The 15,524-nt window shown below is 31.4% G+C and overlaps 1 protein-coding gene across 1 annotated transcript in view; it reads right to left on the minus strand.

Annotated features, from left to right (window-relative positions):
- LOC132731753 (transient receptor potential cation channel subfamily M member 3-like) overlaps positions 1–15,524 on the minus strand; it is a 99,180-nt gene that overhangs the window by 32,972 nt on the left and 50,684 nt on the right. The window contains exons 11-17 of the mRNA XM_060718003.1: positions 14,762–14,896; positions 14,193–14,243; positions 11,822–11,967; positions 5,944–6,172; positions 3,626–3,790; positions 2,693–2,896; positions 1,571–1,699 (exon numbers count right to left, since the gene is read on the minus strand). Of these exons, the coding sequence (XP_060573986.1) occupies positions 1,571–1,699; positions 2,693–2,896; positions 3,626–3,790; positions 5,944–6,172; positions 11,822–11,967; positions 14,193–14,243; positions 14,762–14,896 (1,059 nt within the window). The remainder of the gene's footprint in view (positions 1–1,570; positions 1,700–2,692; positions 2,897–3,625; positions 3,791–5,943; positions 6,173–11,821; positions 11,968–14,192; positions 14,244–14,761; positions 14,897–15,524) is intronic.

Genomic DNA, 15,524 nt, shown 5'->3' on the forward strand with positions numbered 1-15,524 from the left:
CTTACTATCTTTAATCAACGACTAAAATGTAGTACAGTGTCAGATTCATGGATTTCAATATTAATAATAGAGCACCAAGATATTAAAATGTTTTAATCATGGGCAAAATAAAAGTTTTTTGCCTGACAACAATAAAATAATCAGAGTAACTTGACATTTAAAAAAAAAACCCAGACAAACTTAAAATTGAGCACACCACTAAAATAAATGAAACATAAACATGAAGACCACTGGAAAAATATGGTTGCATGGATGTGCTTCCCACTCCCCCATCAAAATCTTGAAACACTCCCCACACTGCATTCATACTCCATTAAATAACAACATGTTCTATCAGAGTGATTCTGTTTAACAAAGTTCATTTGGGTTCATTTAAATAAGCTTTTAACTACATGCACCTGATAACAGGCAAGTAAATAAAAAAACAATTAAAAAAACACTATGACATTTCTAGTGTGTTCATGCATGTTTATAGAGTACAATCAAAGGGATATTTGAGTAACACAATGAAGTTATTTCCTGCTTGTATGACAACAAATCAAATTTCTTCTTTTATCACTGTATTTTATTCAATGAGGCATATGAACAATGTCAATAAAACAAGAGATTCATGATGGCCCTGAATTGCTCAACTGATATAAATTACTAGAAAAAGTCATGTAGAAGAGAAGAATTAGGTCCAATTAGAGGAGTTATTCTTTGAGCTCCAAAGTTTATAAAATATTTGATGTCCATGACATTCAAAATAACTTACTTCTTCACAAAATAAGACTTAAAATTAGTGTTCATAACCTTAAGGTGACCCACAATTTCAACCCCAGCAATTTCTGTGTACCAAAGTTCAGTATGATAAATAAACCAATGGGCTACCTGAAATAATGTTAGATACAAATCATTCTTTACAAAGAGACTACATTTTGATGACCTTCAAATAAAGGCCATATTAGATCACCTCAATCATGTCAGAAAAGCATTAACATTATCTTCATTTTGGTAGTTTGGATTCCTAGGCACAGCATGTTTTCCAATTCTTAAAAAATGTTCCAATAACCTTTCACTGACAACCATCGTTTTATTGTTGGTATACAAGTAAGCATGATTTGGTGCAGTTATATTTTTTTTTAAATCCTGTAAGTCCTATATTTAGCATTCCTTTTATATATATCTACAAGAAATATAAGGGCTTCAGGAAATATGAAAATCCTGACTTCAGAAAAAAATAACAAAAACATTCATCTATTGTTTGTTTGTTTGTTTGTTTCATTTTACGCCTTTTCCCAGTAGTTCAGTCATATAGGCGGATAATTTCCTAACCATCATTCCTGGAGAGTTACATCAGTACTAGACTACCTTCCTCTGTGCACAACTACCAAAGCATCTCCCGGGGATTGAACCTTCACCAGAGAGGTAACTGAATTAGAAGTCATCGACTCTAACCCCTTGACCACGGAGGCGGTTTTCATCTATGGTACAAAATCACTTGTCAGAAGACTGTTTTCCCGCACATGACAGGAAAATTGGTAAAACTACATTTATCATATTACAATAAAAAATGTAAAATAATGTTCACCTGTCGTATTTTTTCCATGGCTAATGTACCGATGTAAACCATGACATAATACTCCTGCCATCTTGGTTTAGGTAATGTCTGTCCTAACACAATATATGTGTACATAAACAGGAACACAAAGTAAAAAATCTGAAAAATAATACATAAAATAATGTTATTGTTATGATTGCATTGTAACAGGTTAGATACCAAGCATTCAAAGAAACAAGAAAGTGTATAGGTACAAGCACTGCTGAGATATCAAATATTTAAGAAATATGTCAGTAAATGAATTAACCTGGAACATTGAATGACTGGCCTATCTTTTCACCATGTCTGCATTAAGTTTCAATGGTGATCTTTTACAAAACAAAATTCACATTATATTTAGTGTGAAGTAGACAAATTTACTGTAACCATTGCTTTTTTTGTTGAAATTGTCAAAGATTTTCAAGTTTGTCAAAGATTTTCAAGTTTTATATTACACATGACCACATATTACAAAATATTTGAAATACATTGATAAAAGAGATGCAGTGATAATACAGAGTTAAAGTATACTATGAGTATGTATATATGAGCAGCTATACCAACAAAACCAACATAGTGTTTTTGCGACCAGCATAGATCCAGGCCAGCCTGCGCATCCGCACAGTCTAATCAGGATCCATGCTGTTCCGTAATCAACCCGATTACCAGTAGAGAAACTGATATCAAACAGCATGGGTACTGATCAGACTGCCTATGCTGCTGTTATATGAGTGGAGTAAATTTTTCATTAGGTCTTTCTTTCCCTGCCCAATATAAGAAACATAAGAAGAATAACCTCAGAATATCTTGGCCGCTAATGTTAGCCTTTGAATGAAATGAAATATGTATGAGAATCACAAAATGCACCTCTTCAAATTTAATATGATAAGTTATCATTAAGTTTCCTAAAAATTCATCATTTGACTGTGAACCCATGTGGCCAGCAATCCTAGATTAGCAGTCTGACAAGTTAACCCACTCAGCAACTCTGCCTCAAATAATTCCAGCTGAAAAATTGATAGCCGGGCAGAAAACACTTGACCGCAAAAAATAAGAGGCATTTGTAAGAAACAACAAACTTTTTGAAAAATGACAACTATTTCAGAAACTTACTGTATTGAACCAAAATTTTGTAATTGGTGCGTTGTAGAATTCATATATTTTCTTGCCAAGTCGAAGAGGACTTTTCTTCTTCTTGTATACATGGTTAGAGTACATACTATTGTCTCCCATAAACATGCCATTCTCCTTTACTATAGCTGTACTATTTACAGGGCATGTAGCAAAACTTGACTCTATCTCATCCCCATATGCATTCTGAAAATATAGAAAGACATCAGTATTATCTAGCTGTATTGTCTTAAATTTTTTTTTTTGTTTTTTTGTTTTGGGTTTTACGTGACATTGACACAGTATAGGTCATAGCACGACGTTCTGTTCCATCTTCACTGGTGGAGGAAGACCTCGGGTGCCCTTCCGTGCATAATTTCAGGCATGAAAGTGCACCTAAGTAGAACCAAAGACGTTCAGTAAGCTTGTGGGATAGCTTCCTCATATGAAAAAATCCAAAGTCCCTGTCGGAATTCGAACCCACAGCGGTGAGGGGCATGTGGTTTGAAGTCAATGGCCTTAACCACTCGGCCAGGGACGCCCCGTCTTTGAAAATGTTTTTTATTCAGGGATTACAATGTATATGTAATGAATCTATAAAGGGGAACTATTTATTTAATTAATTAATTACATGCATCATTCTATAAATAAATTTTGGATAATAACAATTCATAAGAGATAATAATTATAAATCTATTAAAGTAAATTACAATTTAAGAGAGGAAATCTATAAATCTTTTTTCGATAGTAACAATTTATAAGAGGTAAATCTGGTGGTGTTACTGGAAGTTTACACTCCAGTAAGCCACGTTTAATTTACCAGAGCACCGTTTAACCAGCTCCGTTCCTGGGCAAACCTTCAATCAGTTACCAGTACTATAGGACCATAGAACCAGTCATACATTTTAATAACTAATAATGTATAAGATTATTCACCTGATCATCCTCGAATGAGCTGACAGACAGGTTATCATCACCACTTAATTCACTATCCAGCTCATCTAAATGTTCCTCCATTGTCTGAGGCATAAGTTGTAACTCCTCTTTACTTTTAAACTCCATTGCTAGGATATAGGGAGGGAAAAATATACCCAATAACACCTGAAATAAACATAATATCTGACATTATTTCCGTATTAATACTCAAACTTATTTCCAATTAATGTTAAAGGAGTCTCAGCATGTTCAAGTATTGAATTGACATATAAATATTAAGATAACAATTATTTATATTTGCTTCTTTGTATATAACCCTTACCATATTTAAGTTTGTCCTATTTTATATATGTAACTGTCCATCAATAGTTTACCATAAAAATCATAAAATTAAGCTGCCAAAAGTTGTAAGTACAGACCCTGGGAGACTGCACAAATGTCCCTTCTAGCAATTTTGAAAATTAAAATATAACAAAACTGTATAAGGCATGCATGGTGACTTTCTAGCTTTCACTGGGTGAGAAAAATCTCACAAAAACAACAACAACCCTCTCTGATTTTAAATTTATACACAGCTTTCTATACATACATGTATTTTTTAACTAAAAAAGAAATGAATTTTCTTGGTGAAATTCCAACCCACAAAAGTAAGGGGCAAAGAAGTTATATCACAGACCTTGAATTTTAACATACTAAAATACAGATGCATAAAAGACCTGATCTATAACAAGGTTCTAATTTTATCAGGGATTGTTCACCTCATATTAAAGAAGTTTATAAAAGGCTTCTTCCCAATGGAAATTTTCTTTAAAAATCATTTTTCATGTATAAAGGTAATTATTTTTATCATGTTACAAGGTTCTACCTCATAAGTAACTAGAAACCTGGCAAGAGCTAGCAACCTGATGAGGTATGTGATTTAAACCCGTAGTTTAAGAAATAAAAGTACATCTTATCTATCAGACAGGTCACAAAAAGTCAATGTGTCTGGTGTTTTATCTGAACCAGCCGAAGTTGTCTCAGGAGTGCCTCAGGGCTCAGTCCTTGGGCCCCTACTATTTTTGATATACATAAATGACATCCATCTTCATGTTAAACAGTCAACTACCGATATGTTTGCAGACGACACTTCCCTTACTTCTACTGGAAGTACTTTAACGGAAATGAATTATAATCTTCAAACAGATCTTGATAGTGTTAGCACATGGTGTAGGCAAAATGCAATGATATTAAATGCACAAAAAACTAAGGCCATAAATTTCTCTTTAAAAAGTACTAAATCAAAAAATACTGCTTCATCTACTCTGCACCTTCAAAACAAAGAGATAGAATTTACAGACACTGAAAAACTGCTAGGAGTCCAGGTTGACAAAAATCTTAAATGGAAAACACAAATTCAAAAATTTTTAATATTATTAAAAAATGCAATTCACAGCTCTATTTGCTTCTTAGAATCAAACAGTACCTTGATCTCCACTCCAGAAAACTCTTTTTTAATGCTTATATTTTGCCACATATTGACTACTGTTGCACTATTTGGGGAAACTGCAGTAGTGAATTACTTTCGCAAATTGTCAACTTTCAAAAAAGAGCTGCAAGAATTATTTTAGACAAAAGTTTTGATACCCCATCAAATATTCTATTTAAAGAATTAAATTGGATGTCCTTTGATCAAAGAATTATGTACAAAAAGGCAATCCTCATGTATAAATCTATAAATGAACCATCCTTCCCTATTTATATGAAAAATAAATTCCAAACAATAAATGACAAACATGACTTTAACTTAAGATCTATACAAAATGAAAAACTAACTGTACCCAAACCAAAAACAGAATTTTTTAGAAAATCATTTAATTACTCTGGTCCTGTGGTATGGAACAGCATACCAATCCATATTCGAAATTCTGATACCCTGAGGAAATTTCAATCCTCCTATATCCAGTGGCAATTTTCTAACTAATTTTTTGTACATATTGTTTCAAAAACATATACTTTCCATGCTGAAGTTATGAAAATGTCACTTCTCTATGTAAGAAGAAAAAATTGTTTACTTATTTATTGTATTGATATGATGTTTAATGTACATATTTATGTTGTCTAAATGTTGATTGTGATTGTATTTTATGTTGTTTTGTATATACTGAGGCCCGCATGGAAGATCGGGAAACTGAATGTGTTAGCCTCATAAAATAAAGTCGTTACTTACTTACTTACTTACTTACTTACTTACATGTTATTAAATCAGTGTCTAGATTAATTATTCTCCCCACTCCTGTTAACATTCTTGATTAAAGGTTCATAATGACTGAGCATACCTTTAAACTTGTACTTTTCCTCATCCTCAATCCTCCCATCCACATGTCATTGAGTAACTGTTGACAGCAGGCGTGTGCGATAAACTCACGATGGTTAGCATTTACTGCGAGACTAAGACATGTCTGGTCACTGAAGTTCTTCAGCTCGTAGGTGAGCAGTTGTTGGGTATAATCATCATCTGTCTTATAGCAATGCTCTAATAATTCCAGTGCTAAAGTCTGAAACTCTCTGTGGGGGAAAATAGACAAAAAAAAAACCAAATTAAAGCACTTGAAATCTTAATGTCAAACATATCAAGGCTTCAAACAACATTAAGATAAAAAACTTTTCTCTGCTTACAAAAAAATCCATGCAGCAAACACTTACAGAAAGAGAACAACCTTCTGAGTGAATGAAAATTTATATAAAAAATCCCAATCAGGAAAACAAGTTATTAATTTCATGGCTAAAATATTTATCTAATCTAATTTGAACAAGAGCCATGTCAACATGGCCATCCCCCCCCCCGAATGTGTTTGCTCATTGGAAGAATGTATATGTAGTAGAGCGGAATAATTCCATTTTAAGAGGTCTTTTGGTAATGAAAACTGATGGCTATAGTGATTACAGATTTGAAACCTATGTGAATACTGATGGCTGAAAATAACAAAGGGCAATTACTGAAAAATAATGCAGGGTAGGTTATCATTCTTGTGTGCTGCATCCCTCCTCAGTAAAATCTATCCACCTATGAAGTTTCAAGTTGATACCTCAAATACTTTTTGAGAAAAAAATTGAATTGAAAAATTAGTATGAAAAAGAACAAAGGGCAATAACACAACAATTATAAAAGGTAGAGTTATCATTCTTGTGCAGTGCACACCTCCTGAGTGAGTTCTATGCACCTATGAAGTTTCATTTTGATATCTCAAAGGCTTTTTGAGTTATGCTCTGGACAAAAATTAATTTTGAAAAATAACAAAGGGCAATAACTCAAAAATAATGCAGGGTAGAGTTATCATTCTTAAGCACTGCACTCCTCCTCAATGAGATCCATCCACCTTTGAAGTTTCAAGTTGATACCTCAAATACTTTTTCAGATAAGCTCTGGACAAAATAGCATGAAAAAAAAAACAAAGGGCAATAACTCAAAAATTGTATAGAGAAGAGTTATCATTCTTGCGCACAACAAACCTCCTCAAAAAAGAAACTATCCCCCCTTACATTTCATGTTGAAAATCTCAAACACTTTTTTGAGTTTTGCCCCCACTCAGGGGAAAAATTTGGGAAAGGAAAAAAAACAAAGGGAAAAACTCAAAAATTTTTAAAAGAATTTTTCCCTTCTTGTGGGACTGCACACCTCCCGAAATGAGATCTAAGCACCCTTAATGAAGTTTCATGTTAATATCTCAAGTTTTTGGGGCTTTTCTCTGGACAAAACATTTTTTTAAAAAAAACAAAAGGGGAAATTTAATCAAAAACATTTCCCAAATTTGATTTTATTTTTTCATCACTCCCCCTCAATTTTTAAACTATCCCCCCATTTAAAATTTTTAAAATTGATAATCAAATACTTTTAAAATTTTCCACGGGCAAAAAAGTTGGGCGGGAAAGGGCGGACGGAAAGGAAAGAAGGTCCGGAGACTATTTTCTATATCCCGCCCAAATTTTTTGGGGGGGGATAAAAAACCCTTTTTAAGGTTTTTGAACCAAATTTCCCTTTTGTATCCCAAATTTTGGCTTACAAACCCCCAACCCCTGGGGTGAAGGGAAAACACCATAAACCCCTAAACCAAAATCCCCACTTTTTGTTTTTGGGCCCTTTGGGTGTTTTGGGTTTGCAAATGTTCCCAAAATTTGGGTGTTATGGATTTTTAAAAATTTTTAAAGATTTGGGGTTTTTTGGAAATAAATTTGATTTATTTGGGGTTTGGGGAAAAAATTTTAAGATTTGGGTATTTTTTTGAGTTTGAAAATGTTTTAAATTTTGGGTGTTTTTTTGGGGGTAAGATTTGGGTTTTGGGGGTTTGAAAAAAGTTTTAAGATTTTGGGTGTTATTGGGGTAAATTGAAAGGTTTTTTTTTTTTTTGAAAATTTAAAACCCTTTTTGGGGTTTTTTTTGGGGGAAATTTGAAAATTTTAGGGTTTGGATTTTTTATGGAGTAAGATTTTGGGGTTTTTTGGTTTTTAAATTTTTCTTTTTTAAATTTTGGGTGTTTTTTTTGGAAAAAGATTTTTATTTTTGGTTTTTTAAAATTTTTTAAGACCTTGGGGTTTTTTGAGTTGAAAAATTAATAAATTTTGGGTTTATTTTGGGGTTTAAAAAAATTTTTAAGATTTGGGTGTTATTGGGGTTTGAAAATGTTTAAAATTTTGGGTGTTATTGGGGTTTGGGAAAAATTTTTAAAATTTGGAAAGTTATTGGATTTTTAAAATTTCTAAACCAAAATGTAGAATGTTTTTAATTTTTTTTGGGCTTGAACTTACAAGGGATATTTTTCGTAAACTTTTCTTTATCTTTTCCCCCTCTTAAATTTTTATCATGATCGCCTCATGTCCATCCCTTTTTATAAACTTACATGGCCCTCAAGGGCCCGTAAAATATAATGCATAGGAAAAACCCTTTTTTCATTTTGTGATAAATTTTTGGGTTTTTTTTAAACCTTTGCCATTGTTTAAAGGGTAAAAAATCAAAAAAAAACTTAATAATGTAATATAACCAAAATTTTTAAAATAATTTAAAAAACTGCAAAAAATCAAGGGCCCTATAATTTTTAAAATGGTTAATATCATTTTTCACAATTTTATAAGAAAAAACCCTTTCCCCTTAAAAAATTTTCATAATGATAACATTTTTTAGTGTTCTTCATTCATTAATTCTGGGGAGGGAACCCGTTTCCGGGCAGGGTTTCGAGTTTTTTTTTAAATTTTATAAATTTTTAAAAATAAAAATCCCTTAATAAAATACATACCAAAAAACCCGACTCTAACTAGTCCAAAACACAATTTAAAACTGCCTGTACTAACCAAAGTACAAAATAAGGTTTTAAATTTTGGTTTATCCAAAAATTAAATTGTTTCACTCTTGCAAAACCAAATTTTTCCCCGGGCATAATTTTAAACTGCTATTTGTTATGTTTTTAAAAATGATAATTACTTTTAATATTTTAAAAAAAATTTTTTTTCTCACCCTTTGTTTTTTATAAAATAAGCTATTTTTCTAAAAAGTTTTGATAGGAAAAAAACGATCAAAATATGGGGTTCCAAAAAAGACTGAAAAAATGAAAAGGGTATTTTTGTGTTTAAAGGCGCAAATTTAAAATGCGAAAATGGAGTAAACCTAGCTAAACACCGTTTTCCGATACATTACAGATTTAGCTCTGAGGAATAACACCAATGAACTTCGAATGAAGTACATTGTGCATTAAATTGCTACCAAATTATATCCCGAAATAAACAAAAATTGCGCATGCGCAGAACAATATTACATGCCCCAAAGGTATATAATGCTGTTTTAAAACACAGGTAAGATATCCTCACGAAATTTTAAATGATGTATCAACTTGGAAGGAAGTTTATTTTCTCAAATAATCAAACCAAGCATCTTCATGACATATAATACCGATCATCATCAATAAAGCCAAAATTAAGCCGTTATAATCATTTATCCGGAAACTGGTATTCGTCCGGAAACTGGTTCCTGCCAGATTTTCAAACATGTTCTTATTGTATTATTTGCAAAAAAAAAAAACAAAAAAACCTAGTGAAATGACAATTTTTAAAATACAGTGATGAATATGTATTTTCAAAAAAAGAGGGACAATTACAATACATGATTTCAAAGGAATTTAACTGAAGTCACTAAAAAAGCAAAGAACTATTTTAAAATAATTTTAGTGACTAAGGTTTTGTTTTTTCAAAAATTTTCTCTTATTAAATTTTAAACCCGTAAAAAAAAAAATTTATATCAAACTTTAATTTGGAATGGGTATACCTTTGGGAATTTTTTTTATGAAACATTCCCTTTTCAAAAACTTTTAAAAAGGGAGAGGCCCAAAAAAAGGGAAAAATTTTCAATACCTCATAATGTTTAAAAATCTTTAACTGACTTTTTAAAAGTTAAGCTGACCCCAACTGTTAAACCCGACCTAAAACTGTGTTTAAAATGACCTCTAGTTAGGGTGAAAAAGTAATTTGTCAAACCCTCTTCTGTGTTTAAACTAACTTGCACTTGAAAACTAACCACTTACTGGGGAAACAAACCCCTTTTCGGAAGCTTTACTTTTATCTGTGTAAGCTGACCCCCTACTGTGTAAAACCCACCCCATATGTGGGAAGGGTGACCCCCATACCCGGTAAAATACCCCAAAACCCGTTAAAACTTTAAATTGCACTTTTGTAAATAACCAATTACTTTTTAAGTAACCCCTTACTGTGAAACTACCCCTTTTTGTGTAAAACTGACCTCATACGTGTGCTGACCCCTTACTGTTAAAACTAACTTGCACTAGTTTAAACTAAACCCCTTACTGTGTAAGGGAAACCCCCTTACTTTTGTAAACTGACCCCCTTATGTTAACGAACCCATACTTGGGAACTAAACTTACTGTGTAAGGGTGACCAAACCCAAATTTTAAAGGTTAAAATTTGGGAGCTTTTTTAAGCTTGTAAACAGAGAGTCTCACACAAAAACCCAAAAATTTATTTTCCCTTTTTCCATGCCTCTTTGCCTGTTGCCACCCTAAACAAGCCATAGCTCCTTTTTTCATTAACAACCCAAACAGAGGTCAGGAACGGGTTTGGGGGAAAAACTCCTCTGCTTTTTTTGGTATTTGACTAAGTAGTATTTCCGAACCAACTGACCTAATTTGCTTGCAGATGTTCCCCCGTAAAATAAAGGACTTTTTTTAGAAATTTGGGTTTCCCTGATAAAAAACTGTTCACAGAGTTTTGAGGTTGAACACCCGCAATAACTGAAATTGAGTTTTGGACTTTATAGAATATGAATATGGCAACTAAATTTGTGCATATGTTGTTATACATAAAGGCTGTGTTCTTCCTCAACTCTTTTCCAATAGTCATACTTATATTCATAAGAAATTCCATTCAACTGTGCTAAGAATGACAACTCAAGATAATAAAATCAAGAAAAATCCATGATAACTCCCTTTAGTATAAACTTCAAACAAATTTGGGGAACTCTTTTTCCAAAAAAAAATTCACCCTATAGGGTTAAATCCCGTTTATTTTAAAAATGGGTATTTTTTTGAATCCTTTTCCCAAAACACAAAATTTAAAAAAGAACCAATCGATGTTGTTTCCCTTCCCCAAAATCAAAAAGAGAAAGCCCCTTTAATATAAAAATTTTGCCCTTTTTAGAACAGTCTTTTATCTTGCTTTGAGACTTCCTTTTAAAGGGAATTTTAAATTTTAAACCCATGGCATAAAAATTTTTTTATTTAAAATCCCCCCCTGACTGGGGGTAAATGAAAATCTGGGTTTTAAAGTGCAAAATTTATTTTTGAAATGACTTTGACAAAATCATTTTTTTTTCATGATAAAAAATACCAAATTATTTATTTATTTAAAAACATGAGTAAATGCATGACAATAAAACAAAAAACCAAAAATTTTGAAACAAAAAGACTTTTTCCCAAAATTTTGAAAATCTAAAAAATTTTTAAAATATGGGTTCCTTTTGCAAATCTTGATTTCTTTCGTTTCTACAGTGGTTTAATTTTGTATTTTTTGGACAATTTGACATCTATTTTTACCTTATTTCCACAACAGTAAGCAGTTAATTGACCTTCATGTAAGTTCTTACATTTAAATGCATTGGCTGGATATAAGTTATCAGTTTTAATGATATCACAAATTCTGCCGTTGATATGAGCATACTCTGTTATACTTACTGTACGTTTTAAAGCATTGTATTTTTGTCGGAATCTTTTCCTGCAGTATAAAGCTCGGAATGCACCGCCCATCACATGTTGTATAACTAGACCTATGTCTAACAATGTATACCGGTACCCACTTGGCAAGTGCTGGAATAAACACAACACAATCATTTAGTATCAAACAAAGATATCTATATCTTATAATATAAATAAAAAGATTAAAAATTGGTAAAAAATTAGATTGAATTTTTTTTTTATTTTTTATTTTTTTAAATTACAAAGTAATGAAGAGGAGGCTCTACCAAACCTAAAAGGGGACATATCCCAAAGAAATAAATGTACAAATAGTTTTTATTTTCTTTTTTCATTCAAAGTAAATTAATATACAAAGGGCAAAATCTAACTCAATGACATAGATACCCCACTGTTATATAAGCTGATTTGGTCCAGTATCAATTTCATAAATTGTTTAAATTAAAACAGCATTAAAGACATAATTACAAAAAGAAGTTTGTCTTATTAAGTTGTTCCGATTATATAGAGGATATTTGTTTAGTTCAGTGTAAGATCGGAATATATTTCACCGAGTGAGCACCAAAAGGTATATTTCACGAGTGGCGCAGCCACGACTGAAATATGAACTTTTGGTGTTCACAAGGTGAAATATATTTCGATCTTACACTAAACTAAACAAATTTTCTTTTTATTATATGCAAGGAAACGTTTTAAAAAGACATTACACCTAATACTGAATGAAAAGCGCGCCAAATAATAATACAACGTGACGTCATTTACGACGTCACGTTATAAAGTTGGTTCCCAGTACTGTGCACGCTGGTATTTCACTGAAACAACGTAAGGGGCTTAAATTCAAAACAGTGAAATTATCAAAGTGGTAATTTCACTGTTTCAAACAGTGAAATTACCAGTTTTATATCACTGATATATTTCTATAAAACACCGAAAAGCATGTAATAAATAATATTCATACAAAGTAAATCCAATACACAGCACTTTTATAATTATTATAGAATATGTATTAAAATTAATAAGACATTGCTAAATTTACCAAAGAATTCATATTATAGAATACAAAATGATTTGAAAAAAAATTAATTCTTTAAAAGCAGAGAAAAACAACTGTTACATGGTAAACTGTTAGTATCATTAGTTAAATAGAAGATATCTTAACACAGGTATTTTTGAGAGTGCTCATTCCAGGGATAAGATTGCAAATTATCTACATTTTAACTGGGACATAAGATAACGAGACGGGAAACACAGAGATTTTTAAAAGCATTAAAAAAAGAAACTAACAGTGTCAATAATATACACTCCCAAACACTCAAGTGAACTTGAATTTGGAATTGCTCTAAGAGACAATAACACACAAAAATGTCTTGCTATGACACCTTTTATACAATTTGTTTAGGACCCCCACCTGTGCTCAATAGTTCAGAAATAATACCTATTCTACAGACTCCATTGTGTGGAACATGAAAAATTAATATATAAATTTGGCTTTCTTTCTCACAAATAAATGTAATACCTAATTTTCATGTTTTGTTTTTTTTAAAATAATTCCAAATTGTGCAAACCTGGTGTTGTTCACGAAAAACAGTAAGAAAATAAATTAAGGAGTGCATAAAATGACTGCTGAAATTAGATATATGTTCTAATATTCTTTAGTCACAGCAAACATGGATTTACATACACTGTTTTACCATTAATATATGCTGCAAACAAAAGAAAACCAAGAAAATTTCCAACAAAAATCTTAACTGAATACATTTTTTCCAACTTTATTACTGTTTTAAATGCCCTACATGACTGTCCTTCAAAAATGACAAGAACCGAAGAGTGAGTTTAACTTGATTAAAACTTATTTCTATTTCAAGCTCTGTACTCTTAATTTGTTCTAAATATCATATCAACTAGTACAAGAAGTTAAGAACTATAAAGGTCTTCGTGAACTAAGGTGATTACATCAAAATCTACTAGTGAACTATTTGATCATTTTAACTGTTCATAATGATTAGTAACTTTTATGTCAAATATGTATAAAATTTATGACACAACACAATACCTTGATCAAAACAGCTTCAATTTATAATGCATCCTGTTCAGAAATCAAATATTCAAAAATTCAAACCTTAGAAACATGTTTTAAAAGTTTAAGAAATGTATAGATATCAATATGTATTCAATATCAAAATCGGTCAGAATTTTAAACCATATTGCTACCTTGTGTCTAAAGAGAGTTTTTTTTGTTGCTTATTTTGACAAAATTTCTCAATCTTAAGTGTCTTCATTTGGAGATATGCTAGTTTTAGTAATATTTAGATAAGATCAAAAGAAATATGTTATAATACCTTTCTGACATCTCTGACTAGATATCGTAGAGTATTTGAAGGTCCCTGTCTCTGTAAAATATAAAAATCTTGCATTATTCAGTAAGCCAGTATAAGTACAATTTCTGTATCACAGCTGTTGCATTAAAATTATCTAGTTTATCTTATAATACATTAAACTGATTTGTATTAACTGTAGATGCTCCAAAAGCAAATATGCAATCATGTAGCATAACATTCCATGTATCTCGTACTGATGTCAAGTTACAACAAGGCATCAATAATTGTAAGATTTTACAACAGTGGTTATTTGAGAGAAGGGCTTTTATTTACTGTTATAAATTAAAAAGTGATTTACAAACTAAACTTTAATATTCTTTTAAGACTACTTTGATTTAAGATTATATGAAATTTAGGATTCTTTTACATTGCATTTTGAAAGAAAGCTTAATCACCATTTCATGGTTATCACTAGCTGACTCATACATGGGTATGTGAATCTTTATTTTAGGGGAAACAAAGTTTAGCTTCTTTAAAATAGCAGTCAAAGCAACTTTTATATTTTACTTTCATAAAGACAATAAACATACAGTATTATAAAGTTCCTCTAGACGTGGTATAGTTAGGAAGCTCTGCATATGTACACCGTTTTCTAGCAGAAGTTTGACGAAATCCACACGATCATTTATTAATGCATCCATCATAGCCTGTTCTAATGATCCTTCCTGAAATGATACATAATATGAAAATACTGCAAATCTATGAGATATTTCTTATTTGAACCAATGAAAGAAATTGTGTTGTATTAAAATTTTGCTACAAGGACTTTTGACATATTTCATGGCTGTTTATTAATGAAAAATATAAAAAAAATGCCACAAAACAACAGTTTTTTTTTCAAAATTATATGTGAGGCCATGATTTTACTTGAAAAAAAAAACTCGATTTTGGTTAATTCCAATATTTTTCATCATTATCTGTTATCACTTTACTCATATCAATGCAATTCAACTTACTTTCACCCTTCTTGTTAAAAGAAGTGATTACTTTTTTTGGACTTGTGAGAGGCTAAAAGTGGTAAGGTGTTACAAACACTGAAAAGCCTTTGACCCATTCCACCGAGAAGTTGCTGCTCTTTGAGATCAGTTTTGATGGAAAAAATCTATGCAAAATAGTGATTTTTGACAATTTTGAGATGTCCCCTCATTGCCATGGTAATAAGAAATTTAAGACTGAGCATGCTGTTACAAAGGCTTTGGTCTAGTTAATATTTGTGCCAAAATTGATCAGTATTGAAGCATTTTTTTATAGTTTCATAGCAATTTGAACTTGTAACAGGAGGTTTTTCAATGA

Source organism: Ruditapes philippinarum, unplaced genomic scaffold (genome assembly GCF_026571515.1).
Source record: "Ruditapes philippinarum isolate M1 unplaced genomic scaffold, ASM2657151v2 ctg1640_1_1_1_1, whole genome shotgun sequence".
Classification (NCBI taxonomy): Eukaryota; Metazoa; Mollusca; class Bivalvia; order Venerida; family Veneridae; genus Ruditapes; species Ruditapes philippinarum.